General features: G+C 43.6%; 1 protein-coding gene across 1 annotated transcript in view; it reads left to right on the top strand.

Annotated features, from left to right (window-relative positions):
• The first annotated feature begins 16,409 nt into the window (after nt 1–16,409).
• The window catches only part of PPP1R14C (protein phosphatase 1 regulatory inhibitor subunit 14C), a 56,924-nt gene continuing 46,303 nt past the window's right edge, over nt 16,410–27,030 (top strand). The window contains exon 1 of the mRNA XM_054819732.1: nt 16,410–16,855. Coding sequence (XP_054675707.1) covers nt 16,571–16,855 — 285 coding nt within the window. The 5' untranslated portion in view covers nt 16,410–16,570. The remainder of the gene's footprint in view (nt 16,856–27,030) is intronic.

The raw sequence follows: 27,030 nt of genomic DNA, 5'->3' as shown, positions 1-27,030 counted from the left end.
TTATTCTTTTTTTTTTTTGATCTCTGGAAACTGTAGCCCTGAACTGCATTTTCAGTAATTGCAAGATGTATTTTTGTGTTGCTGTACATTAATAACATTGGAATGGAAGGAAAGCAAAAATAGAGAGGGAAGTGCATAATTATTGAACGGGAAGAATAAAATCAAAACATTCGTATCTAATTTCCTAAAACTCTTGAAAACAATGGTGCAGTTTGGGAAAAAAAATGTAGAAAGAGCAAGGTGCCAAAAAAGTGCATAGAAGCAAGTCAAAACAGCACAAAAAGGCATGATGTTCCTTTTGAAAGCTACGTGTAATCACCAGGGTACCTGACTAACTGGTACATAACGTGTTCGTCTAAGCATAGTAACTCTCCCACTGAAACACCATGAGCCAAACAAGAATATACATGCCTTGGAAATACTTTTCCAGAATCATGATGTTTGTTCCATTAGTCAACCTGGTGCACTTTCAATGGGTAGAAAATTGTTGAGCCTCAAATGAAACACTCGCTCAGAAAATACAGAGAGAAACTGGGGAGCTTAGTTTTAGAAAATTAAATTTCTGCAGAGAAGAAAATATGAGGACAAGATATGATCATGTTGAGGTCTCCCTTAGAGGTCCTCAAAATGCTGCTGTAGTCCAAGCCACAGAAATGCCCACCATTTATTAAGCAAAGATAAAGCTGCAATAATCTTGCAAAGAAAAGAACCAAAAAGAATAAAGAAAGAACTGAAAACTGTAGCACTCTTGTGAAGAAATAAGTTTTCCTATCTTTCTAAATGTCTTTGAGTCTGTTATGCCTGACTTACTGTTGCCTTTGTCTTTTCTGAAAATGAAGTCCCTTTTTCTGGATAATGTTTGGTTGTCATTGAGGTAGAAAATAAATCAGTAACATAAAAGCCAGCCCTGAGAAAAGGAGGAATTCCCAGTAAAGACTGTGAATTTTTGCTCCCCCAATGGACAGTGCCATCTGTAAGCAGGGTGAGGGCAGAAGGGCAAGAGCTTTGGCTCAAAGTCTCTGAAAGAGTCTGAAATCACCTGCTCCCACTGTCCTGCCACACTGGCAGGGCCCTTTGCCACATTAAGTTCAGGAGAAGCAAAGAAATCATGTGAAACCCCCGTTGCTCTACAGCCCTCTGTGGCCGCAGATCGTGGCGTTGTACGTGGGGCAGCAGGAGCATCTGACACCGTAACCTACTCGAGGCTTCGGTTTTGCTGAACGGGTCTGGCTCCGCTCCAAAGCCGCAAACTGAGCAAAATTTCCAGTCCCTTTCTGGATAAAATTGAGCATGTTGTCGATGCGGCCTGAAATATTGATGAACCATCAAGATTTTTGTTTCCCGCACTCTGATTGATTTCTGGTGCCCAGTAAATGTAAGAAAAGCCCTACACATGTGAATGGTTCCCTATTAAATAAATGGGGGAAAAAAATCTCAAAAGGGCGATCAATAAAGACCTGATACTTCCTCAACTTAGCTGGCTATAAAGGCTAAATTTGCTCTAAATCGAACTGTTCTGTCTTAATGAGAGCAGATGAAGTGGACCTGGGACGTGAACAAGTGTTACAGAAATTCAAACATCTCTTTCCAGTGGTTGTCAGAGGTCATGGCGTGCAAGGGAAGACGTGAGTGATGGACATGCCAAAGGCCTCACCAAGGGACCGTACTGCCACAAATGGAGGAGTTGTGATGAACTTACCCACCAAAAAAAAAAAAAAGCTGTTAACCTGTATTTACCCTAAAGCTGTCCTTGAACTGGGGTCTCTGTTATAGATTTCTGCAAATGTTAAGTGTTCAAGAGAGGAAAGAGCAACGATTTCAAGGATTTTACAGGCTCTTGGACTAGGTAGCTGGTTTGACTACATGGTGCTCACTGCTGGCAAGGCCTCAAACAGGCAGGATGTCCCCAGTGAAGCATGGGAGTGAAGCTGTATCTATTGAAGAACATATTAATGGTTTTGATGCTTTCTTCAGCTGAGACACATGGTGACATATTTGAATGCATTTTTTGGGTTTTGAAATTGTTTTGGAATAACTTGACAATATTTTTTTTTTGTGGAATCACAGAAAAGGGGATCTGGGAAGCAGGGAGGCACCTTGTTCATGTTTGTTCTGTTCTTAAATAGCCACAAAGAGAGATGTTCCACTTCCTTGGGGCAATTCATTTGAGTGCTTCATTACCCTTATGAATTTCATAGTGAATCTTGTATGTGAGTACTGGAATTGATATTGTGCTGACTAATGATATATTACAGTCTCATCTATAACATGATTTTTGTGAGGTCCAGCATCATGCTCTGAAAACACAATGGGTGCACACACTTTGCAACCTGAGTACCTGACTTAACCATCATTTTACATTGGCTTAAGCACTAGCTGCTTCCAAAATGTGCTATTTCACCTTTTCCTGCCCCCTGCCCAAATATCTCTACTTGCTACCTCCTGGGTATTCATACAGCCTCATCAGCTGCATTGGGATCAGGTCCTTCCTCCTTCCCCGCCTCACCCAAGGATGGGATGTTTTCTGGTGGATCAGGTTGTGGCTCTGGATGACTGTGCAGCTGCAGAAGTGCTCGCATTGGCGCCAGCAGCAGTGAGAATATGCAGCCGAGGACCTGGAGGCATGGACTTAGATTAGGGCCAGCCCGTTGTGCGAGTGGCCCTTAGGCACTGCCCAGGTATTCAGACATCGCAAGCCAGCTTCCCTTCCCTCTAAGATGCACCACATCAAAAAGAAAAATGGTTTTCTTCTGCTTCTAAGCCTTCACGCTGCTCAAAAGTTGCACATTTGCTGTCTTTTTTCCACAGGCGCTAAGGCTGGGACATTGCTTTAAGAATGAGGAGACCCACTGTGTGTCTCCAGGCACTGGCTGAACTTCATCTGCTTAAACGGAAGTTTGCTTTTGACTTCGATGGGACTGCCTTTCATCCTGAGGCTCTATGCTGGGCACGGAGAGGAGAAGTGGGATTAGGATGGACATCTGAAGAACAGGCAGCAGGAAGACTTCTACCAGCCGTGTGGTGGCCTGCTCGGGCCTCTGTGGCCTCCAGGCATGCGAGCAGGCAGAGGGTATGTGTGCAGCATCGCGGTGAAATAGCGGTGCTTTGCACATCTGAAGCTGCCACATGGCTCCGCAGACACCACTGACGTGACCTGCCCTAACCAGTGCCCCAGCACGCTTCTGCTCTGAGCCTTCCCGTGTCTGTGCTGGGAGAGCGGGACCTTTTGGGCATCTCCAGAAACAAGTCAGGAATGAGTTATAAACAGCACCTCCCTGGGATTATTTCCCAAATTTCAGGCCCTATTTGTAGTTTGGGGTTTGCTTTTTTTTTCCCTTTCACCCGTTTTTAGCTCAACTTTTTGCCCCGTTCTCCCCAGGCCCAGCTTGGGGTGACCTCCAGATCAAAGGGGTGATGATGCAGCCTTTCCCCTCTGTGCAGTAAGGTCCCCTCTGCTGAGAGAAAGACCAGGAAAAAAACTTTCCAGGACACAGAATTGTTAGATGCAAAGGTAAGTGACAAGCACAGACATGGATGAACGCTGCAGAACTTCAGCCACAAAATCAACATGAAGGTTGAAAAAAACAAAAACAAAAACAAACCCCTGCAAGAGAAAATGCCAGTCTGCAAGGCAAACTGCAGCAGCCCAGTTTAATTGCCTAATTCAAAGTCCCCTGCTAAATAAAGATAGCTCCGTAGTTCTCTGAAGTGGCTCATCACTGCAAAAGGCTCAGAAACACACAAACAAAACTCAATGTGGGGAAAGGAGCGTGGGAGAAAAAGTCACAGGAATAATCACAGAAATTATGAAATCAGTATTTTTCCCCACTCAGCAGGTAAAATTAGAAAATAATGACAATAATAATAGTAATAATGGTAATAATACTTTGCTGTATTTACTGAACTAACACCAACCTGGACCAGAGATGCAGGTTCGTAGATGTTGTACTGAGAGATGACATGGCCCATGCCCTGTACCCAGCGTGGCCTGGGTCGTGCAGTGGCTTCAGGGAGTCCCCTGACACCAGGCAGAGTCCCCCTGTTGTATCAGCACCATAAATCTACTTTGGTCTTCCTCCCTGCTATGTCTTCTGGGAAGCAAAACACAACGTACAGTCCCACACGCCTAAGCGTATTAATGAAAACGGGGCTTTTATAATGACCCTCAGGACTTTTCTGGCATCTTTCTAAATTGGATGCATACGTTACCTCAGTATGGCAATTAATGACAGTTAAATATAAATTGAGGATTAATATCTGCCAACTTGATATGATGTAGCCCTAGCAGGCTTTTTAAGCTGTTTCCTACGGAAATCATTATTCTTCAATTACACTGTTTCAGCTTTGTCAGCTAGTGTATAACCTGTGCACGTTGTTTTTCAAATTAAAGAAAAGCTTAGCACTGTAACAAGGAAGAAGCATGGCAGCTGCAATAGAAATGCCAAAATCCTGGAAGCTGCTCCACAAGCATGAGTATTATGTGCAAAGCAGATGGTAGCAAACTAGGCACATAAGAACATACAAAAGAGGTTTGTTTTGCGTAACTGTATTGCTACATTTTATTTAAGGTAAGTTTTTTTCAATGTATGCAATATACTGAAATACATATTAAAGCACTGGCAGTGCTCTGTAGAACAGGCGCCGTTCTTAGCATTTGTGCAATAATATCAGGCTTCAGAAAGAGAGAGAAAATAGTTGTGAATCATAAGGATGATTTGGAAAGAACATGAAAAATGCTGCCTGTTTAGCAATCGAGAAAATCTCCAACCACTTCACAGGATGCAGTTTCCAACCTTCATCCTGTGTAAGCCAGGTTACGCATGTGACCAACCACTTATTTAATAAATGTTACCATAGATTTTCCAAGTGCATTAGTAATCCAATAAAATAATTCCCATGCTTCAATTAGATATGTGTGTATTTCTCCCCCCCCCATCAAATCAGGACGAGCTGAATTACATCAGACGGGGCCATCCTGCCTCCTTCGGCATGGACTGGCAGTGGTAAAATAGCAGAGCACTGCTTTGCTCTGCAGGCAGCAGACATTCCCGTTGCAGGCAGAGGATTATAACCCGTAAAGTCAAAGTCTAAGCCTCTTCTCAGTCATGAGTCAGTGTTGAAATGGCAGTCAGAGCACGCACAGGCAGCAAGAGAAAGATTCGTTGTGGCTAATGGGAACACTAAAGGAGAAAACACTTCAGTTGATGTTACTGATAATATAGAAGACCCTGCTATGAGGAACAACATTTAATGACAGTACTTATAAGAAAAGTAGAAATAAACCACCCAGCTCTGCTATGAGGAGGGGGGCTTACTTAAAACCTTCTATTAATTTTGATCAATATACTGTAAATGTTTTGACATAAAAAGAAACATCATGTCATGTTAACCTATGAACCTAGAGGATTCACAAGTTCCATAGCCAATATAGGCAAGATGGAGATCAACCGGGTAAAAACACTAATAAACAAACAGCTGGTTATTGCTGAATTACTTAATGGTAAAATAGTTACTGCCATTAATATCATATCTCTTATGATAATAATATTGCACAGTCTAATATATTCATAATTCAGAATAAATTCAGAATTAATTTCTCCACCTCCTTTCAGTCAATAAGGAACATCTGTTTTTTCTTTTTCTTTTTTTCTTTTTTTTAAAGAGATTCCTAAAAATGTAACTCAGACGAGCACTGTGCTGCCTTCTTTTCAATGATGCAGGGATGTGATTCTGCTAGGAGGTACATCAGACTAGAGGTGAAGTCAGGTACGTGCCTTTTCATGGAAGTGTCTTTTTTGTTTTCACTGACAGACCATAGGCCAAAACCCTATGGCCAAATCCTGGGGCCCAAAATCCTGGGGAGGAGAACTGAGAAAGCCTGGCAGGAGACACTGGCTCCAGCCATGAAAGAGTGCAACACTTCTATTCACTTTAAAACCTATAGAAAGACTGTTTAATAGTATTGCTCAAGACAATTGCTGGCAGAAAGAAGTGTTTTAGGGTGTGATGGGGGTTACCAACTGCTAAGGAGATGTAGTGAGTAAATGTTTGTTTTCCACCGTCTAAATAACAACCTCATAGTTTAGACAACTCATGCAGAAAGCTGGAGAGGTTGATTCTAGGATCACTTGAGAGTCACCCTAAAAAAATACATCCTCCCAGGAGACTGCTCTAGCCACCCCAGTGCCCACCAGTTGCAGCCCCCACAGCCTCTAGTGAAGTCACGCTGCGAGAAGCAGGGTCTATAAACCCAAATAAAGTGCTGCCACGGCGCTGCTACCCCACTTCTAGCTCTTGTTCGGAATCAGCCAAGGCAATTCTGAAGGAGGCTCACCGCTTCGGACTCAACTCAGGCACCTTCTGCAAAAGCAGGTTTTTGGATTGCTCTTCTGAGCTGCCTCCTGCACTGTGTAGAACATGTAGCTGCCTAACCACGGACTTGGGAGTCAGCTCTGAGAGGGGAGGGCAGTCAAAGTGGATTTATTAACTCTACCTATAATTGCCTCATTTCCTAGTGCTACAGAGCTGTACTACGCATCATTCCAGGAATAATTTAGATGGATGAATATAAACACACTGTTGCTAGAAAAAATATGAGTGCAAAGTGCACTTCTATATCAAAAAAATAGGCATAGATAGATAATTCAATAACAGCATGCCTGAGCTGAAGGACCATTCTGCATAGCACCAAACATTGGTTCCATCCTTTTCATATGATCTGCCTCTCTAGTTTTTTTCAGTCATCTTACATTTTCTAGAACAGCTGCTTTAGATCCAGCCTCATCATCAGAAAGCACATAATTTAGCAGGTGTATCTTATCAAATTCAATTCCTGCCTGGTTTTTCTTTGATTCATTAAGTTCTTTCTCCCGTTCTCAGGATGATCCATGGCAGATTGCAATCTTTTCCCATTTACAACATACCAGGGACATTTTATTGTCTGTTCTTCAAAGATGAATTACTAATGTACTAACCCACAGAAGCTAGCATATATCTACATTTGATTTCTTCAGATGCCAAGGGTTCTTTCTGAGGTCAATCTAGTGAGTTTTTGAGAATCAATACAGAGAGGCTTAGGAATAGGAATCATTAGAAATGCCCTAAATGATTAATCATTAATTTAACATTAGCTAGGATACCATATTTAAAACTGGTAACATACTACCACCTTTTAATTGCAAAATATTACAAACATACCTCAACACCATGCCTTTCACATTGCATAGGACCAAAATATAAATAGCATGAATAACTTTATTTTTTCATAACTCAACTTTTTATGTAGTGGTGTGTGATGGAGGGGCATTTACAGGCTGTGGGGCAGATGGAGATTGAGCTATGTAATAAAATTCATGCATAAATTACTAATGGTACCCTATCTAAGGCTAATATATTGACTAACCCTCCTGTGAACATCAAACAGGTCAGTGCACTAAGAGGTTACTAACTAGCTGATGCCTGTGGTGTTTTTCTTATTGGGATTTGAAAGGAAAAGAAAATAGCCCTGATGTAGATGGTATTTTCACTACTGCAAGAAATATATGGGCCCATTTTGCAACACTTCTCTGAAATTCACTTTAGGAAACAGTTTTATGAAGTCCTGATACCCAAACTCTCAGTGGTGCTTAGAAGCTGCAAGGCCTGAATGACAGAATAGCGGTGAAGTTGACTATAGTTAAAAAGAGTAACATGTTTATTGAACCTGACAGTGTTTCACTCTCCTCCCATTACAATTAGAATGCTAAATATAGGACAATACCTGTAAGTAAAAGCTCCTAAATCATCTCTGTACTATCCAGTTCTTTGAAGCTTGTTAAATGGAGGCAATCTAGACAGGCATTTAACAGATTAACTAATACACATTTTTGTACAAGAAAATTAAATTTTGCGGCAGTCATACCATTGTACAAACCTTACTGAGCTGAACCTCATGGAAAATGACTTAAGCTTAAGTGGAGGAGGAAATGCTAAATTGTGCCTTACACTGAAAATTACTACAGACAATCTCATTTTTACACTTAAAAAATGTCCTTTATGTAATCAAATGCCTCTGTGTTTTTAACCTCTGCTCTGTTGTCTCAAATCATACTGTGCAAAGTTTGGGACAGGGAGTGTCTCTTGCTACAGATTGTAAAAGTACTTAGGATAATGGGACTTTCATCTTGGTAATATTGCAATGAATTATTATCACTATTTTGTATTTATGTACATCTCATGCTTACACATGGAATATTTCTTTTCATATTCATACAGAGCTGCTAAGTGCAGCAGAATTTCATGAATGCCCCAGAGCTGGGTGGTTGTTGTACACATAAAAGCTTATTCATTTAAATTGCACATATTTAGAGAGGGCTTTTGGATTCTCCTTGTTAAAAATAGCTTGGTACAGAAATACCCACAGAAATTAGGACTGGAGGGTACTTTTAGGCTATGTCTTTACAAAAAACCAGGGCTATGACCTCTTATTTTGCCCTGAGGCCAAACACCATGGTGCAGTTGAATACTTTTCCCCTGAATGTCCCCCTGCCTTGTCCATAGTGGCTGTTGGGGACCATCTTTGGAGATTAGGTCCCAAGGACAGTGACCAGTGCAGGGCCGAGCTCCAAGGGGACACCACTGGTAGCTTAGCAAGTAGTTGGGTACCAGTGCTTGAGCCTGCTCCTGGCCCTGGAGAGCTTACGGGGTAGGTGTAGCCTGAGAGGCTCCTGGTTCATCTCTTTGCCTCCAGGCTGGATAAACTCTCCCTGCAGAGAAAGAAATAAACGATGAATATTTGCCTTTTTCTTTCTGAAAAACCTCTGAAGATGTGGATTCCACAGCCTCCCGAAGCAGCATATTTTGCCATTTCTCTATCCCTACTGTTGGAATTTTTTTCATCACTTTTAATCAAAATCTTGTTTGCTTCAGTTTAAGCTCGTTATTCCCTGTGCTCACCACATGAGATCAAGAGCACCTTATCGCCCTCATCTTTATCAACACTTCTGCATTTTATAAACTAAATATTTCTGGTTCCTTTAGCCTTTCCCTGTAGGTTATTACAGAAAGAATATGTATTTTAGACATAATAATTCCAGTTGCTTTTCTCTGATTTCTGCCAAATTCATCCAATCTTTTCTGGGGTCTCACACTCTTTACAGGGGTCTTACCCACAGAATTGTGCACAGTAAAGTTATTTTGTGTGTCATATGAATGACACTCCTCTTTATACATCCCACTGTGATGTAGCTTTTTTCACCGCAGCAGGTTTCTGACTCGTGTTAAGTCTGTGATCCAGATCCCCTTGGTCCTTGCTGTCCAACTCACATTTTCCAGCCATGTATTTGTGCAGCTGACCACTCCAGATGAATATGGAGCATTTATATTTCTTTTATTGAATTGCATCCTGTGATATACATATAAAACTGATGAACTAATTGTTTTGCTGCTTTACATTTTGCTGATCTCCTTTCTTCAATGCATCCTCCATGTTCTTCATTAACTAGATTATGAGTGGCAACTAGGAATATCCTTAAGGTTTGAAAAGTGTGTTCAGCACTCTTGTAAAAATCTTCCAAGAAGGCACCCGAGTAGTAGAGCTTGTTCTCCTTTTGCTCCTCATTTCGTTCTCTCTCCAAACCATAGCAGATAGCTTTCACCAACTTGCCCTCTTGATTGTTTATGCTTCCTCCATCAAAATAGCTTTTAGCTTGAAAGAACATGCACTGGGATGGCATCAATTACTTAATGCTTTTAACAGTTCTGTGCTCTTGACGTCTCTTTCTATAGCCAGAGAGACCACAGGCTCTTTCCGTGCTAAACAGCCCAGTATCGTTCCTGCTTTCCCAAAGGAGGTAACCAAGGACTTGGGAAGTTTAGCGTATCTTTCTCGTACAGCAACCAAGCACAGCACCAGGTTTTAGCTACGCATCCATGCTGGTTTTTAGACAGCCTTCTGCAGAATGCTTTGAGGTGCAGGGATGAAAGGACATGAGGCAAAGCAGGACTACTGGCACCAAAATTGCTAAGTGATTGCTTTGTGTTCAGCTTCCAGTTTTTTCAAGTTTTTTTCCCAGATCCAAGCATGAGTGCTATCCCTCACCACTAATTGCCAAGCAAAATGGGTAAAACACATTACGTCCCTCCTCTACAGGCTGGCCAAGCTATGCAGAATCACTTCTTATCATTCTTCACTATTTCTTGAGTGCAAGTGAAATGGACTGTGGAGCAGAAGTGACAGGTACCAGTCTGGGAAAAAACTGATCCAGAATATTATTAATCTAGACATTGTGAGTGTCTTGCTCTCTAAGCCGTACTTTCTTTTAATGTTTTTGTTTGTCTCTTTTTATGGACTAATACAAATACTTTATCTGTGTCACTCATTTTCTCCCTTTGTATTTTACCAAAGGGTTAATACTTCTATGTAAGCAGAGTGAGATTCAAGGGCAAAACAACAATCAATATTACTAGGGGCTGTGGGATGTTAATTGTCCAGCCCTGCTTCATGGTCTATTTTGCTGTTGTTTTTTTTCCAGATCTTTTCCTTTATTGATTCCCTACCTCCCCACTAATCTCTTCCAGAAAAAAGGAAGGCTGTCCACATCTTTCTAAATAAAAGTGACAGCTTGGGTGGTAGTGCTCAGATGAACAATCATAGGTTATTTGTAACAGGAATTGCCGATGTTACTGAGGGCAAGTGCAAGTAAACAGAGGTTACCTACTTCTTCTTTAGTTGTTACCTATCCTCAACACAAAGTACCATGACAGCACAGCCTGTGTATCCTAACACGACAGAACAGCATGTGCCAGAGATGCTCAGAGATGTTGTACTTGATACTTGGGAGTTCTCTGAATTTCTGGCTGTTTTCTGAGACCCAGCAGTGGGCACCCAGACTGCCTACCTTTGCAAACCTGAGCCCTTCCAGAGAGACCTCCTGCTCTAAGGACCTGGTATCCTCTCACACCACTGCCGCTGCAAGAGCAGCTGGGAGAGCCAGAGCAGAATGGTGCCTGGGTGCCATGCAAACTACTGAGACTTGCACTCAGGAGGAGCCAAAGGGCAGGTTTCTCCCTGAGGACGCGGGCTGGGCAGCCATTGGCAGGACCGGGGGAAGGAGAGGAGGCTCCTATGGGCAGCTAGTATACAGGGGTCCTAATTAGCCTTCTTGTCTGGAAGCAGCTACATAGATGTATTGTGTGGTCCTACACTATACGTGTAAGGCGAGCGTTTGGAGGAATTCCACCACAGAAGAATGGCCACTGCTGGCAGACTTCAGAGCATCGCAATCTCCAGCCACTATTGATATAGGGGAGAAATGAGGCTAAAGTCACATCCCATGCTTGGATCTCTGCTCTGAGACAGGAAAAGGTTGTCATTGTGCACACTTTCTTTGTAGGAAGTAACGGGTGCATGCGTAAAAATTTATTTTTCCTTCTGTATTTTCTCCCTCTCATGTAACGTTTACCTTGTGTCTGAATGTAGCTTGGCCTGCGCAACTCATGAGCACCCAACGATCTCCTCTTGAAACACAAGTCTTCCAAAGTTTCATTCTCAGAGAGTGTCAAGCTATAAACAGATTATATCATAAGCAAGAGGGAGCAGAGAAAACACTCCAATGTAACAAATATTTGCTCTGTGTCGTTATTTTATATAACTGGTATTAGAATTACTGCTTTGACCGCAGGTATTACAGTGGAGGGTGGAGCAATGAGCCAGTAGTCTCTCCTTTACGAGAGAGGACAAAGAGGAAAAAGCAGCCATCAGTAACAAACATTTGTAAGAACCAGACTCTGAGAAGCTTTTTAGTAAAGGCAAAACAAACTAAAAAAAGTAGGGGTCTGGAGCATCAAAAGGATGGCTGCAAGAACAAACAGTTGGCAGTGCTGAGAATGAGAGATCGACACAAACACAGCGTCTTTGGAATAGGGAACATCAATATCACAAACAGATGAAAAGCAATTGAAAATGAAAACAAAATCATAATAGGTCTGGGGAGACAAGGAAGTTACCAGTCAGAGGGAGGGGCATTAATTAGGACATGCAAAGTAGAAGATCACTTAGAGACACAGAACCCATTAACAGCTCATAGCCCCAAGCTAAATTCAAATAGGAGGCACAAAAATGGCACTTCTACACTGTCTGACACACACATGGGCTACCGCTGTGATGAAAACAAAGCTGCGTTCTGCTGTGGGTTATGAACTATGGCAGTGTCCCCCTGAACTGCTTTTGCTTATTGATGGGGAGGATGGCAACACTGATTCAGATAAGGCAATGCACAAGCGTGACCCCAGTACCCACACCACAGGGGTGAAAGCTCCTCCAAGCTGAGCGCGGTGTCAAGGTTCCTCATTGATGAAATACTTTTCTCACACAAAAATAACATTAAATAACTGAGGACAGTGTCATCATGCTCCTCAGATGCAGTCACCAGGCATTATCTAGTTGATGGAAGTTTCCAATAATTGTGCAAAAGAGAAGCCCTGAGACAGTGAAATTTGCTAGCATGCCTGCAGCAAAGTCTCACAGCTCACCAAGAAGATGCCACGCAGAGCTCTTAAAAGGCAGGGTAGCCAGTAGACAAAGACTGTCTAGCATTGCAAAAGTAATGGAGTCTATCATTACACACGTAGGAGATTCCCTGGCAACTCCTAACTCAAGTATTTTGTTAGCAAGCCAAGGAATACAAGCATGAAACAGCTCCTATGATTCTGAGAACACGTAAAGGCTAACGTGCATTTCAGTAAGGAAATAAAATCACCAACTGGTGTGCACTTTGCAGTTTTAAACAATTCTGGGTAGCTGAAAATCTGCAACTAATGGCCAGCCTATGAGTCTTCCACTTGATTCTCATTTCTTCCTGAGCACATCATCACATGAAGCAGAAACCATCAAAATTGCATACATGTAAATCCCTAAAAGAGCAAATGCCCCAGGAAAATAACAGGTACTGAACTGAATGAAATTTCATTCAGTTCTTTCTGGTTTATTTCAGAGTCCAGCATTTCTTATTTCCAGAATTGTTCAGAAAAGAGCATGGAAACATGTAAGAGAAGCTGCTATGAAACAGTGGAAAGCCATGGAGAGGAGACAAGCTGCAAGGGTCCTTCCTTTGAGCAGCCTCTGGGGAAGGAAAACTTGTGGATAGCGGCATAAGAAAGGGGTCTTGGGTTTGGCCAGTGTAATATCTGACAGTGTAGGAAAATGAGAATTTAGACCGTCACTGAAGATAACATGCCTAAACTTTGTTTCCTAAATAGCAAGCTCACTTGGAGAAGAACCTTTTAGCCACAGAAATGAGTCAACACTGACATTTGTGGCCAACACTGACGGGAGTGTCAATTGTTTAGGAGGAGAATATACCTGCTGTCAAACAGGGTTACTAAAGGTGAACAGGCAGTTAATGCTCAGGGCCTTGATCCCGCAAGGGTCACTGCATAAGCCTCCTGAAAAATGAGTCCAGATATGTGTTAATATTTTCTTTGACTGGAAAACAGGTTAGGACCATGCAATATGTGCATGGGAAGGGGATACAGCTTCATGTTTCTTACATTCACAGGAGGTTCCCACATCCATTGTCTGGGAAAAAAACATAGGGAAGTGCAGGGGATGCAAGTGTTGCTCTGCCGTAGGTGTTTACTAATTCATGCTGTTCGTTCTTTACTTACCATGTCACCTGATACAATGTTCTTGTGAGACAGAATGATCACACTGAGAGAGCACAATATTTCAGTGGTGGTGTATTTTACCTCCCCTTTGGTTTTATTGATCAACCATTAGCTTTAGATGAAATGCAGCGCTGTGATTTTGATTTAGCTGCTGGAAGACCCTCGCCTATGAAGCCTGATCTCTTATGCCCTGAATTCATTCCTCAAGGTAGGTCTGAAAGTGGGGCTGAAGGGTTGGGAAGGATTGTTCCTCCCTCTGCCACATTAACTCTTGTCTTTGTTATGGGTGTAACCATTGATGGTTCTGTTGTGGTATGGAGAAGAGTTTGGGAGGAAACTTCTCACTCCAAGAAATGCTCTCATACGCCTCCTGACACTCCGGAGTAGAGACTGTGCCCACGCAGGGCTGCATTGCTCATTCCCAGGATGTTAGCAGATCCAAACATTTTTACTCAACTTTGACTTTTAAACAACTAGATCTTTCTTTCAAATGAAGCAAAATCATTGCAGGAAAGATTCTTGGCAGCACTTTTTGCCCTGGCTTCCTGAGGAATGCATGTGCTTTAAAAACTGAATGAAAAACTAATGGCACATAAAACTGCCTTGTGACAATGCTGGCAGTTCTACCAGTTTCTCATCCACCCACGTTTACCAACCACTGTGCATTATGCTAGAATTGTAACTTTGAAATGATAACCTCTGAGGACATGCTTTTTAATCACCACTACCTCATTTTCTACTTTAAGAGTGTTGCGGAAGTGCTGTTTGAATAGCGGGTGCCAGTGTTTAAATGTCTACAGTGATTATAATATCCTATTAATAACAGTATTGAAAAAGTCCTTCAGCTGAGACTTTCTGGATTCTTACACTCAGAGGCAATGAGAATATTTTGGCCATCTGTACACCTGATATTTGCTACAGCAGGAAACAAAAATCTCAGTATTTTCCAGCCAGCTTAGGTCCAGTTTGGAACACCTCAGTGTTCTTTTGGCTCCAGAAAATATCCTATTATGGTGACAGTTTGGGCAGTTGTCCTTTATATCCCATGGAACGGCAGGTAGGATGCTTAATATGGCTTTAAAAGGCCTCTTGTGCAATATTTACCTTCTTTTGCATTAATCAATTTTTTCCTCAGCAACCAAAAACAAAACCAGTCTATAAAGATGAAAATGTTCCTGCTCTAAGCAGGAAACTTTCAAGTTTTGTGGTTGAGAACGTCAGCACCAGACTTCCAACACAACATGCAGAGCCGAAGACCCAAATTATAGGCCACTCCAAACACAAAAGTTTAAAAGACAGCCGCTCCCCTCTTTCAAAAACTCCTCTGCGTTTTTTTGGTTTCTCTAAGAACAAGTTGTTGATGATGGTATTTTCCTACTGTATTTACCCAAGCCCAAATTTATAAAAGCCGGGCAGGCAGTACTACCCAGCTGCAGCTGGAAGTCGAGATTTGCTTGGGTAATGGCAGAGAAGACTTCCCAGTGGATGGGATAGGCTCCTCGCATAAGGTCAGACCTGTGGGATCTGACTTTTTCTCCAGCTCTGCCTGCAGCCCCAGCTTGAAGTGTGCTCTGCACTGATGCCTAGTTGCAGTTGCTCAGTATCTCTGAAAATCATGTGGTCCCTACGTGCAGATAAGGAGCTTCACTTTATATGCTTTGCTTTGAAGAACTGGCGCTTTTTTAGATGAAAATCTAACAGCTATCATAGCATTTAAGACCAATAATAAGATTTTATCTCTTGATCATATTGGGTTATGTTCTCTGTAGCGGCACAAGCTGAGTTTTACCTAAATATCTTGATGAGGCTCAAATGCCTCATGCTAGCCTCTTGTTCAGTGGTGTGTCAAATGCAGAGAGCAGAAGAGGCTGAAATGCCACCGCTGCCACCTGGGCATACCAAACGGCAGCAAGGATTTGACTGAAGCTGATATGCCCAGGTAATTATGGCCGGCAATCCATGCCCCCTTCCCCTCTGCCCCTTGCTGACTCAAGACATCCTGCCCCAGGTCAGCGTGTGCAGGGGACGGTTCCCACCACCACCGTACCTGAGCTTTGGGACACCAGGCACTTCCAGTCCCAGACCTGCACGCGCAGGTTGGCTTCTGCCCCTTGTCACAGGCAAACCTCTTTGCTCATTTGCAGTCATAGGCATATTTTGGGGTGTGTGATGGACCATTGGTGATTTCACTCCAAGCTGCTGAAAACATTGATGCTAACCTGTGACTTTCTAAAAAGTCAGCCATTTCAAATGGCTAATTGTTGCACTAACTGGTGATAGCTCCAAATATTTGCTGTTTGGGTTCACTGCCCTGAAATAATTCATTTCCCTTCCCTCGAGAGAAGAAAACGATCGCATTCAGTGTTTTAATGCTGCAGATGTACAGTATCAGCAGATATACAATATTTATAAATGTAGCGTGCATGACGGGGCAATACTGCATTTCCTTAAAAAAAAAAGCGCGACAAACCACCCAGCACCCGAAGTCCCTGGGCAGGCTCCGGGGAGCGCCCTGCCGCGGGCACACACCGCTCCGGCTCCGATGACAGCGAGGAGCAGCCGCCCGCGCCGTGCTGGCTCCGGGGCGGCCCAGAGGCTCTGCCGCCGGCACCGCGGCTCCCTCGGGGTGCTCCACGCTCCGCTCCGCTGCCGGGCCGGGACTCGGTACCAGCGCGGAGGGGCTCAGCGGGCCGGGGCGGCAGCGGCGGGCGTGCCGTGCCGTGCCGTGCCGCCCCTCAGCTGTCCCCGCCCCCCGCCGGTTTGGGCCCAGCCCTCCCGGCGGCGGGGCTGGCTGCGCCGCTGTGCCATGAGAGGCTTTAAACGGCAGGTGCGGGGGAGTGAGGCACACGCGCAACCGGCGGCTGCGGCGGCCCGGCGGTAGCGGCGGGCGCCTTTCGGCTCGGCGGGAGCCGCGGTGGAGCGGAGCATGTCGGTGGCGACCGGGGGCAGCGAGGCGGCGGCAACAGCGGGCGGCGGCGGCGGGAACCGCGTTTTCTTCCAGAGCCCCCGCGGCGGCGGCGGGAGCGGCGGCTCCTCCGGCGGCTCCTCCCGGGAGGACTCGGTGTCGGCGGCGGCGGCCGTGGTGCAGGTCCAGCAGCGGCGCCACCAGCAGGGGAAAGTGACGGTGAAATACGATCGGAAGGAGCTGCGGAAGCGGCTGGTGCTGGAGGAGTGGATCGTGGAGCAGCTGGGGCAGCTCTACGGCTGCGAGGTGCGGGACTGGGGCCGGGGTGGCGGGGTCCCCGGCGCGGCCGTCACAGTCCCCCCGCCCGCCGCTGCCTCCCTCGTCCCCGGTATCTTCCTCCCGCCCCGAGTCGCGTTTCGGCTGCGGGCAGGGGAGAGCTGTCGCCGCCACCTCCAAATGACATTCCCGGTCCGCCGCACCCTGCCGCCGCCCCGCGACTCCGCGGTGCTCCGCCGCGGGGAGGGGGGGGGGGGAAGGTGTCCCCTGTCCCGCGGGGAAGGGAAGAAGGTGTCCCGCGTCCCGTCCCCCCCCGAGGTGAATGGGAGGGGACCGCCCTTTGGGGACGGCGGCGGCTATCACACGGCCGGGCACGGAGTGGCCCCTCTCCTCCCGGGGTGCCCCGGCGGCTGGGGCGGGTCCGGGGGTGCCGGACGGCGCCGGGCTCCCGCGGCTGTGCGCTCCGGGGCGGTGTTTGGCTGGGAGCCGCTGTCCCTGCAGCCTTCCAGGGCGGGCCGGGGCGCGGAGGCGCCTTCCCCGAGGTGGGGGGGTGCCGGTCCCTGTTAGACGTGAGGTGGCGGGGAGTCTGCCGGGCCGGAGGGGAGAGCCGTGTGTTGGGGGGGGGGGGCGGGAGGAGGAGGGAGCTGCGCGGAGGCGGCTGTTGTGGAGGAAGGACTCCGGTGCGGGTACGGTCCCTGCTAGACCCAGGGTTTTTTTATTACCCCGGCCTCCGGGAGTGGGGTAGATACCAGGCTAGGAGATTTCGATGAGCAGTTAGTTAGAAGATCATTAGGATGAGGATCGAAAATGGTGGGGGGGTGTCGTGTCGGGTGTGTTGTATCTCATTTGTAGATCTCAAACCATTTTTGTCTGTTACCCTGGACCAAGAGTGTTGCCAGAATGAATTTTCTTCTGTAAAGGACAAGTGAACAGGAAGATTTTTCAAGATTATTCAGAGGAATAGTAACTGTTACCTTCCATATAGAGATGACAGTGTTGTAAGTAAAGGAAGTACCAGCACTTTCTTTTGTCAAAGCTTCATTACAAGTGGAGACCTTCTAGTCCCCAGGGGATCCTACCTCCCTGCCACCTCGAGTATTTACTCTTATAAAAGATCAAAATGTTAAGTCTAAACTGAGGTTCACACATACTTTTCCCATCAGTAGTCTAATTCACTTTTACTAGAGACTTCTGAAGTGAGATTTGTTGAAGCCAAATGTGAATTCTGCAGTTAGCGTGTCTGAAGCCAACGTGTCACCCCAAGGCTCCCAGGTATTCTGGAGCTAGGAAGGCAAGAGCCTGACAGTCCCCAATGCATGGATGTCTTGAGTGGATGTGAGGGCCTAAATAACCAGGCCTGAATATCTAGCATGTACACAATACAAATGATTAAAGAAACTCGCTTTCTTCTCAAAACCAGTTTATCAGCAAACTTGTCAGAAGGACTTGCCCTCATAAAAAATGTGCATGTGACAAGTTAAACCTTAACTATTCGCATCCATGAACTAAGGGAAGGAAAGATATAAACGGAAACTCTCGTTAAAAATCAGCAGTTGTTATTCTTCATCTTGGTGTGACTTGTTTCGCGATTTGTTAGGCCCTGTAGGCTGCAAGGATTTCTTGGAGGTCAGAAGTACTTACAACTGTTTGGATGAGCTGGTGACTTTGTGTCTGCATGAGCTGATAATGTAGTTAGTAGCTGGCTTACTGGATCTATTGCTCTGGTTTGACTCGTTACTCAAAAACATCTGGCATGGTGTTTGGGCTGTGTGCTTTTGAGACACAGGTGTAGTTGTTCTGTATGTAAGAAAGGATGTGATACTTGGGACCAAACCATGGTCCAGAGAAATTATTGCTGCTCTTCACAGTATTCAAATAACTGGCTTTCTGGAGAAAAAATATCTATCTTTTCCTTATTGTGGTTGCCGCTCCTGAGTGAAATAGGAAGCCTGCATTAGAAGGAGGGCTCCCCATTAAGATAGGGACCATATATGGCTGCATAAAAAACTTTTTGGTGATGATTTGGTTTCTGAGGTGACTTTTAGGGGGGGAAAAAATGGTTTGACACCACAAATGAAAATGGTTTTGGCTTTGAAGATTGAGGGCAAAATGTTTAAGCCATCTTCTCTTCTATGCTGTTATGCATGAACTCTATCCAGTGTCAGCACAGATAACAGTAATGAAAAGGTCAAGCAATTAATATGCTATCAGAATAAAGTTGAAGATGCATGATGAGTGTAGTGATTAAAGACAATAGCAATATAATGCAAGATGCTTTGCTTGAATCTGCTTGAATTACTTTTAGGCTTACAGATGTAGCTCTCAGGCTGAAACTTAATCACCCATGCAGACAGTTAATAACCCTGTCAGAAGGCAGGTTGAGGGGGGTTGGGAATTGCTTGCTTTAACTTCTGTGGAAGATCTACAATAACTTCCTGATGTGATGATGCTTAAGCTCTGAAACAACCTGCAATTTTGCAGAATATCAGAAATAGCCATAGAATTGTTAATACTGGAAGATCTAGCCAGTGTCAGTGTTTCATCGCTATTCTGATGAGGATCTCTGTTTCTCAGGAGCAATGCCCTTCATTCCTGGGAAAAGCAGAAAGAAGCAGAGGGTGCTTGCAATGCAGTGCACTGAAAGTCTGCAAGAAGACCTGGATGTTTCTCTGTGAGACTGTGTAAATGACATGCCTGCCCACTGTTTTCCATTTAAGTAATGTTTTCTGTTATGCTGAGATTCATCAGTAAGCGGACACTTGCAGAAAGACTCCCTTTATTCAAGGCTAAACATGTATTCGTAGTCTCTCAAGTACTTGCAAGTTAAGTCAGCTATAAGCTTGTCTTGGCTTGGTGACAAAGGTTAGGAGACAAGGTTGGGAAATAAGGAGACAGGTTTGTTTGTGTTCTTTTTCTAGTGGATCTTGTCTTTAGCAGTACAGTTTTGGTTTTAAAAATTAGATGCCAAGCAGGATAATGGAGTTGAGGGGAAGTGGTTTAGAAAGAGCTCTTTGAGACTATTTTTAATGCTGACCACAGATCCATGATACAGAGATCAGCTTTAGAAAGGTTACTTCCACATGATGCAGACTTTAGGAATAAAAACCAGTCTGAATGGTAAAGGGTTTCCAAGGTAGAAAAATTTAGTAGAACCAGAGACTCTTAAGGAAGATTTGTTTGGTACCAGAACCTGTCAGGCTAACGTACTCAGGTCAAGTGCTTCAGGTGAGTGTCAAGCTGTTAGCTACTGGAGCTGCTCTGTTTAAAAAAAAAAAAAAAAAAGGGTGTTTTATAACCTGTTTGTTTTGGTTTCTGTGAATGCTGAAACTAAAGATGTGGTCACAGATTAGTATATTAAAAATGCTGTGCCTTAATTGCAGGACTTGAACTGACTTCAGTGTTGACCTTTGCTAGGTATCTTGTTTCTAAAAATAGTTTCTCAACAGATGCTTCATGTTTTGGGCTAAATCCATTATTGGTTAAGAATTGCTAAACAGTGCTGCACAGAACAACTTACATCATCACTATCCATTCCCTAATGGTTTGTAACTTGTAGTTCAGCATGAAAGTGATGACAGTCTAGTTTTCCAGATGTATGATCTATGTTGTATGCACCTGCCAAACTTGTACAACTTTATATTAAAAAAGGCCACTGGATTTGTCCCCAGAAACCACTCAACTTTACAGGTGACTTACTGTGCTCAGGGGTCCCATCTACTCACAATTACAGCATTTGCTACAGAGTGTACAGTGCTGAGGGGAATGAGTGTATTGAGGGCATACAGATTTTGCTCAGCATTAGTAAACAATGAAGGAAGATTTTTGCTTGTGCTGTGGGTTTGTTGCAGAGTATTTTTAATGTAGACACATGCATGTACAAATCAAATGAGCCCTTAGATTTTGTACTCTAAAAGCTGAATGTAAGACTTGCCTTCTCATATGAGATATTGCTGAGCTTAGTTGGATAATCAACTATTTTATTAGAGCATGTCTAGTCATTTATGGAAATTGGTGCTAGGCAAAAGATACAACATTGGTCTGGAAGTAACAGGGAATTCCGTCCAAGCTTATCCCTTTTCCATTCCAGGGCAAAATACCCTGGAATTCAGTTTAAAAACTCAGTGTGCCAGAAAAATATAACTGGAAGAGTTGCCCATAAAAGCCCCTCAAGCATTTCCTTTATGAGTATGAGGCCATGCCAGATTGAGAATTGTCATATCAGGAGGTGGAAAAGAATCCTACATATGGGTACTGCAATGACAAGAGCAGCATGAAGCTCTGAAATGGATAAGGGATTTCATGTTGGCAGGCCAATCTGTGGCCATTACTTAAAAAAAAAAAAAGTTTGGGAGGGAAGGGAGCAATTTAACTCGGTCTTACATGGATTGAGCTCGGTTCCCCTGGGTACTCTGTGATTGCAGTGTGGGAGAACACTGTCTTTGGCCATCTTCCTGAAGCTGCTGGGATTTGCTAACGGTGACAGCTTGTCCCTAATATAGCATCAGAGTCTGTTGGTCTGTACACACTTGAATTTGAACTGCTTGGTGCTAGACAGGAGAAGACAAAAGGAAGGCCCTTATCTAGGCTGGAGAGAGAGATCACAAAAGTAAAAGCTCCCGAGCACTCCCTTTCCTGCTGCACAAATGTTTTGGCTGCAGTGGTAAAGCTGCTGGTAAAGTGGTGGAGGGAGGGTTGTGGGGAAGATGAGCTGTCTGTCTTCTGTCAGGCTTTCTGAAAAGGGTGGATTTCTGCAAGAAGGGTTCTAGTCACTTAACCTTGAGCTCTGAACAAATTAGCTGCCTTGACTGTATTTCCAAAATATTTTTTAGTACTGAATCTAGTTGCAGACAGATGGGTATTGGTGGTCTACCAAGAGCAGTGCTGCATCTGCTGAATAACTAGATGCTGTACGGGTATCAGTTCCTCTGTATTTGCATCCAAAGAGGCATCTCTTGTGATTTGATGGACTTGCTTCCAGCTGGTTCTACTATTTGGAACTATATCTATATGGGGCACTGACCTTCTGCACAGTATGGACTACCTCCAGCCCACTTTCTCATGGGTCAGTGCTCCCTGTGCACCCTGCAGATCCTGTGTGTCTGAAGCAGTTGCCATGGTTACCAGTGATCTGTTTTGCTCTGGGTTTGGAAGAGTGCTGAATGAAATGGTGGAAGGACTTCAGGGCCAAACACTTCCCCCACACCCTAAACATCCCATCCTTTCCAAAACAGCCTGGTCAGGCTGCCATGTAGTGATGTGGACCTGATGATATGATCAGGTACTACTTATTCCTCAGGCTCTGGTGAGGTAATGTTTGAAATTCATTATTCATTTCTCAGAAAGGTTTTGGTAAGGAAATCCACTGAATAAAACACTACAGAAACTAACTTTTGCTGACTGACTCTTTGAACAGACTTCCTCTAACTTGGACTAAGATCTCACAAATGGTAATTGTGTGTGGACTCCTTTCTAAATGAACAAAAAGTGGGAGGAGACAGAGAAGTCTGAGAATTGGAGAGTGTCACTCCTGAAAAGGATGTAAGTCAGTAGGAAGTGTAATAAAGGATTTCTTTCTTCAGGAAATAAAGTATTACAGTCTAGATGCCTTAGAGTGAAGTACTTAAAGGTCCATCAAATTGTTTAGAGATGTATTTTGGTTATTTCTTTTGGACTACTATTACTGATGTCGGATCTCTGCGTTGTATAGCATGAACTTTGGAGCCCTCTCTTGAGGGCAGGGATGCTGCTCAACAGACCTGCGCCAGCTGAAGGGTTGCTGTGTAGCAAAGGCTTCTTACATCGTGTTGCAGCCATAGAAAGGCGTTTGAATCCCAAGAGTAGAAAACAGGAAGCCCAAAATGGCCTGTAAAATGCACGGTACTGTAAAACAACCCTTGTAAAATGCATGGTGTTGCTTTCAGAGAAGGAGTGGGCTTAAGTACCTATGAAGGTGCCAGCACCTGATGGCGGTGAGGCTGGAGCCTTTTGTCTCTAAATGTGCTGCTTAAATTCTGACCCTAGGTTCTAAAGACCCTAATCTGGTAAGAAATGTACCACCATTCAGCTACTTTCCTCCTTTTTACATGTAAAACTTGAACTACCTCTCAAAGGAGTTCAGGAAAATAATTTTTCTGTTACTTGAGCTTTGTATAGTCTGGATGTCTGCACCGGTCATAGTTCATTGTTTTATCATAAGTAGCAGCAACATTCTTGATTTCTAATCTAGAGGCTTCACAACATAAATCTTCATCTTCCATCAGCTATTCCATAGCAAATCTTTTGTCCTTTTCCTCTCAGTTCAAGATTCAACTGGTCTCTTTTGAAGCGGTAGGTGTGGTTGTTTTATAACAAGGCAAAGAAATAATTGATTGCTTACATCACTTAAATTTTTATAATTGTGCTTCTTATAAACAGTAGCTTCCAACCGTTGTGGCTACAAAGCCTCTTCTGCCTTTCGGCGAATTGCTTTACATAGAGTCAGTGCTTGATTAGCTGGGGTAACAAGGGTGGGGAGGGGGTGGGAAGGAGAACATGGATATAACAGAAAAAATGTGGATTAAAAACCAATAATTGTAAACTATGCTGCAAAATGTGCAGTGAACATACAGCTGAAGGGAGGAGAGGGGGAAATGGTTATTAATCTACCCCTTTCTCCCACTCAAGTTCATCACACAAACTCATATACATTGCTTTTGGACTTGAGTCTAGCTTGGATGTGTCTGTACTTGTAGCACAATTAAACTCCAACATGACTGATCTATCCACAGATAGCTGAGGGCTGGTTATGTTGCACTTTGAAGACACTGCACTGTTGGTCCCTTGTACCTCTGTATCTGACGGAGTGGGGTCTCTCCCATTATTTTCGTAGCATTACATCAGCTGATCTAGACTGTGCTACAGAAGCAAATGCCTGAAACAAAAATAACCCTGTTTAAATAAGGAAAATATGTATTTTGTGGCACATCTGCCTTTTCTTAAAAGGCATAGAGAATGTTTCTAAATAGGTATCATCTAAATAAAAAGATGGTCTACTTGAGGTTGTTTCACAAGTAGTGTGATAGTTTAGGGTTGTCACCTAATTCTGACCCACACCTTACAAAGACTGGCTGAACTCCTGTTTGCGTTCTCATGGTTCTCCCTTTAGACTAGCTTATGCCCAGCCACTTAAGACACCATTTCTGGCCCCGGATTCAACCAAAACCACCCTGAACAGTTTTGTAGTGCATATTACTGTACATAATCTGTGTGAAGCAGTTCTTGGGGTACAGGAGGTGCTGGTGAAAAAATATGCTATCCCATCTCTAACCTGATTTAGTCTGAATTATGGTCACCTTCTCTCTTGTCACCACAGGTGATAAAGCAGCAGCAATATGAATCCATTCTTCCAGCAGCCTTATGTCTTGCCTGCAGTATAAGAAAGCTAAGTTCTTGGTTTTCCCTTCCCTTTTTATTTCCTTCACCTCCATCTAACTCCAGAAACTTCTGTTTGATGGAACAAATTGCGTAGGTTAGACATGGCCATCCATCTGTGTCACTGCAACTTCTGGCTGTATGTTGTAAAACATTGGCAGTTTCTTTGGCTATCTCCCTGTGTGACATGTGGAATTATAGAAGTCAAGATTTCTAGAAGTCATTAACGTTGGAGAAGGAGAGGGGGATAAAATCTGAATTGCATGCAGTCCATACAGCAGCAGTATGACTGTTTCAAAGGTAGAATAAATTTAGCTCGTTAAAGATCTTCTTGGAACGAGGGATTGTTTAGGCAGAGGTACACACTGAAACAAATCAAATCTTCTTTGAAGTGATAAGTATTTAATTCTGAGCATCACATTTGAATAGCAGAACTGTTACCTCCCCCCCTGCCAAGGAGTGTGATATCTATTCTAGGAACCAGTTCAGCATGGTATCTTAAACTATTTTCAGGGAACACACAGATCACGGCCCCAGAAGGCATCTTGTATCTTTTCAATCCTTGTGATATTTATCAGTAGCACAGATCTATGTGGATATAAACCTAGAGAAAAATCATAACATGTACTATGGGTCTTTAATTAAGCCACCAGCACTCTAATAATTAATTCAATCTAATACTGTTCTGCATGTGGAGCAAAGGTAGTACAAAAGATAGCATTAATTTAAAGCGGCCTAATGGTAAGTACATAAATGGCTAGCTTGAGTGGTGGTGCTGGTCTACAGGCAACACTCCAGTGGTGACTGAGAAGACTTCACCATTCTGAGTGTGCTGCCAACAAGGGTATCGCATGCTTTGATCCTGTGTGTTGGACTTCATAAATGCAAATGATGGCACAATCAATGCCTAATGAAAATCTTCTTATCAGACTGTCTTAATAGGATTACTTTCCAGAACACAGAATTGGGAAGGATCTCCTAGGTCACAGGGTCTGCTTTCTCATTTGCAGATAAGCTCTTTGCATTCGATATAATTTTTTAATGGAGTAACTCAGTTATATGATGTTTCTTTCCACATTATTTCATAGATTTAAATATATCTTTTAAACCTTTTAGACACTAAGCTCTCTCCCACCCACTTCATAAAATATAGAAAGACATAGACAAAAGTCCAGTGCTTCCTTGGGATGAACTTGCCTGGACTTTCACCCTGGGGTGAAGTTTAAATAGATAGTAAATGCACTTTGCTGTCTGTCCTTACTCTGGGAATCATCAGGCCCAAGTGATGACCACAGAAGTATCAAGATGGTGATTCTGCTGTAGGTTGCTTACTACCTTATAACAAAATCTGTCTTTTGAGTAGATGTCTGCAGACTCTGGGAGAAATGTGCCCACTAATATTTAATGGAATTCATTTAGCAGTACTTGGAAAAAAAATATGATGTTAGCTGTTCAAGATCCTAACTTATTTTAGCACTTGAATGGTAACTTCTTTGAAGTAGATATCTAAATTAACTCTAGCATGGTACAAATGATTTGTTCTACTTTAGGTTACTGATATATAACATTTTGACACATTTACTTAATCATAAAGAATGCTCTAACTTTTCCAATTGGTTGCTTTACATTTGAAAAGATACCTGAAGCACATACGGCATTTTTTTGTCAGAAAAGAAGTCCAGATGTTCTAGAATAAATTCTTAGGTCTCTCTTTGTTTTTGTTATGCTGGTAATAATCATGCTATTTTAGGCTTACTGTCCATTTTAGGTGCACTGAGGCAAAACTGCTTAGTCTTCTTTCTAAGAAAATTAACAAAACTCCCTAAATTTGGATTGTGGTTGAATTCTTCCTCATAATACAGAACACTGAATGCTCTTTGAGTGCAGATACTAATGTGGGGAGGAGGGCTGCTGACAACCAGCTCACTGGCAGCCAGAAACATCTCAGCTCTTCAGCTGTCTGTGTAGTACTAGTTTACTGGTCTGTTTAGCTAAAGATTTAATTGACTTGCTTATAGGTATCCAGCTGCTATTTGTTTACCACGACCAAACTCTCACACAGAAGATTTGTTCTAGTGTCTTGAAGTAATTCTGATAACCAAAGAATGCATTTATATGAGGAAGCAAGGTCAACCCTTCACTCTATAATCTGGAGGCTGTCTTGTCTTGGGTTGCTTGCAGCACAGACTTCCAGGACTACTTCTGTAAAAGAAAACACCTAAGCAATCTCTCCAGTTTGTCTTTTCTTTCAGTAGCTCTCTGAATGTTTCTTGTTCATTTTTTTAAAGTTTATATCAGATTTCAACTTAGAATATGTAATGACTACATTTGATATCAAAATTGCTAGCTCTTACTCTGGGGTAGTAGTTTGCAGTGGATGTAGCAAGTGGAAGGAGGCAAGACCACGTGCCAAAATACATTTTGGGGAACTGATAGTGAGAAGCAGCACTGGAGTCAGAGGTCCCATACAGTCTTTAGCTCCCTTTTCCCAGGGTTTGTTGTCGTGGGTGGGATAGCCACGGCAGATTATCCCACTTCCTAGATCTGAAGCTGTTTAGCAAACTCATTTTAAAGATCCCTCAGGCACTCTTCTATCTTTGGCAGTCTGGGCACTTGCTTGGGGAGCTAAGTGGTGTCTCTGGCCCCTCGGGAAGAGGAGTGTCTACTTTAAAGCGTGTTCGAACTCCTGCTTGATGTTTTTTGACACCAGTGGACCAGGGCCAAAATGCATCGGCTGCCAGTCCCCTGCCTGCTGCTCAAAGTTAGTGTTTTGGGGGAGGGAGAGGTCTAGCAGT

Source organism: Grus americana, chromosome 3 (genome assembly GCF_028858705.1).
Source record: "Grus americana isolate bGruAme1 chromosome 3, bGruAme1.mat, whole genome shotgun sequence".
Lineage (NCBI taxonomy): Eukaryota > Metazoa > Chordata > Aves > Gruiformes > Gruidae > Grus > Grus americana.
The sequence above is the reverse complement of the archived record's forward strand: the minus strand, read 5'-3'. Positions and strand labels throughout refer to the sequence as shown.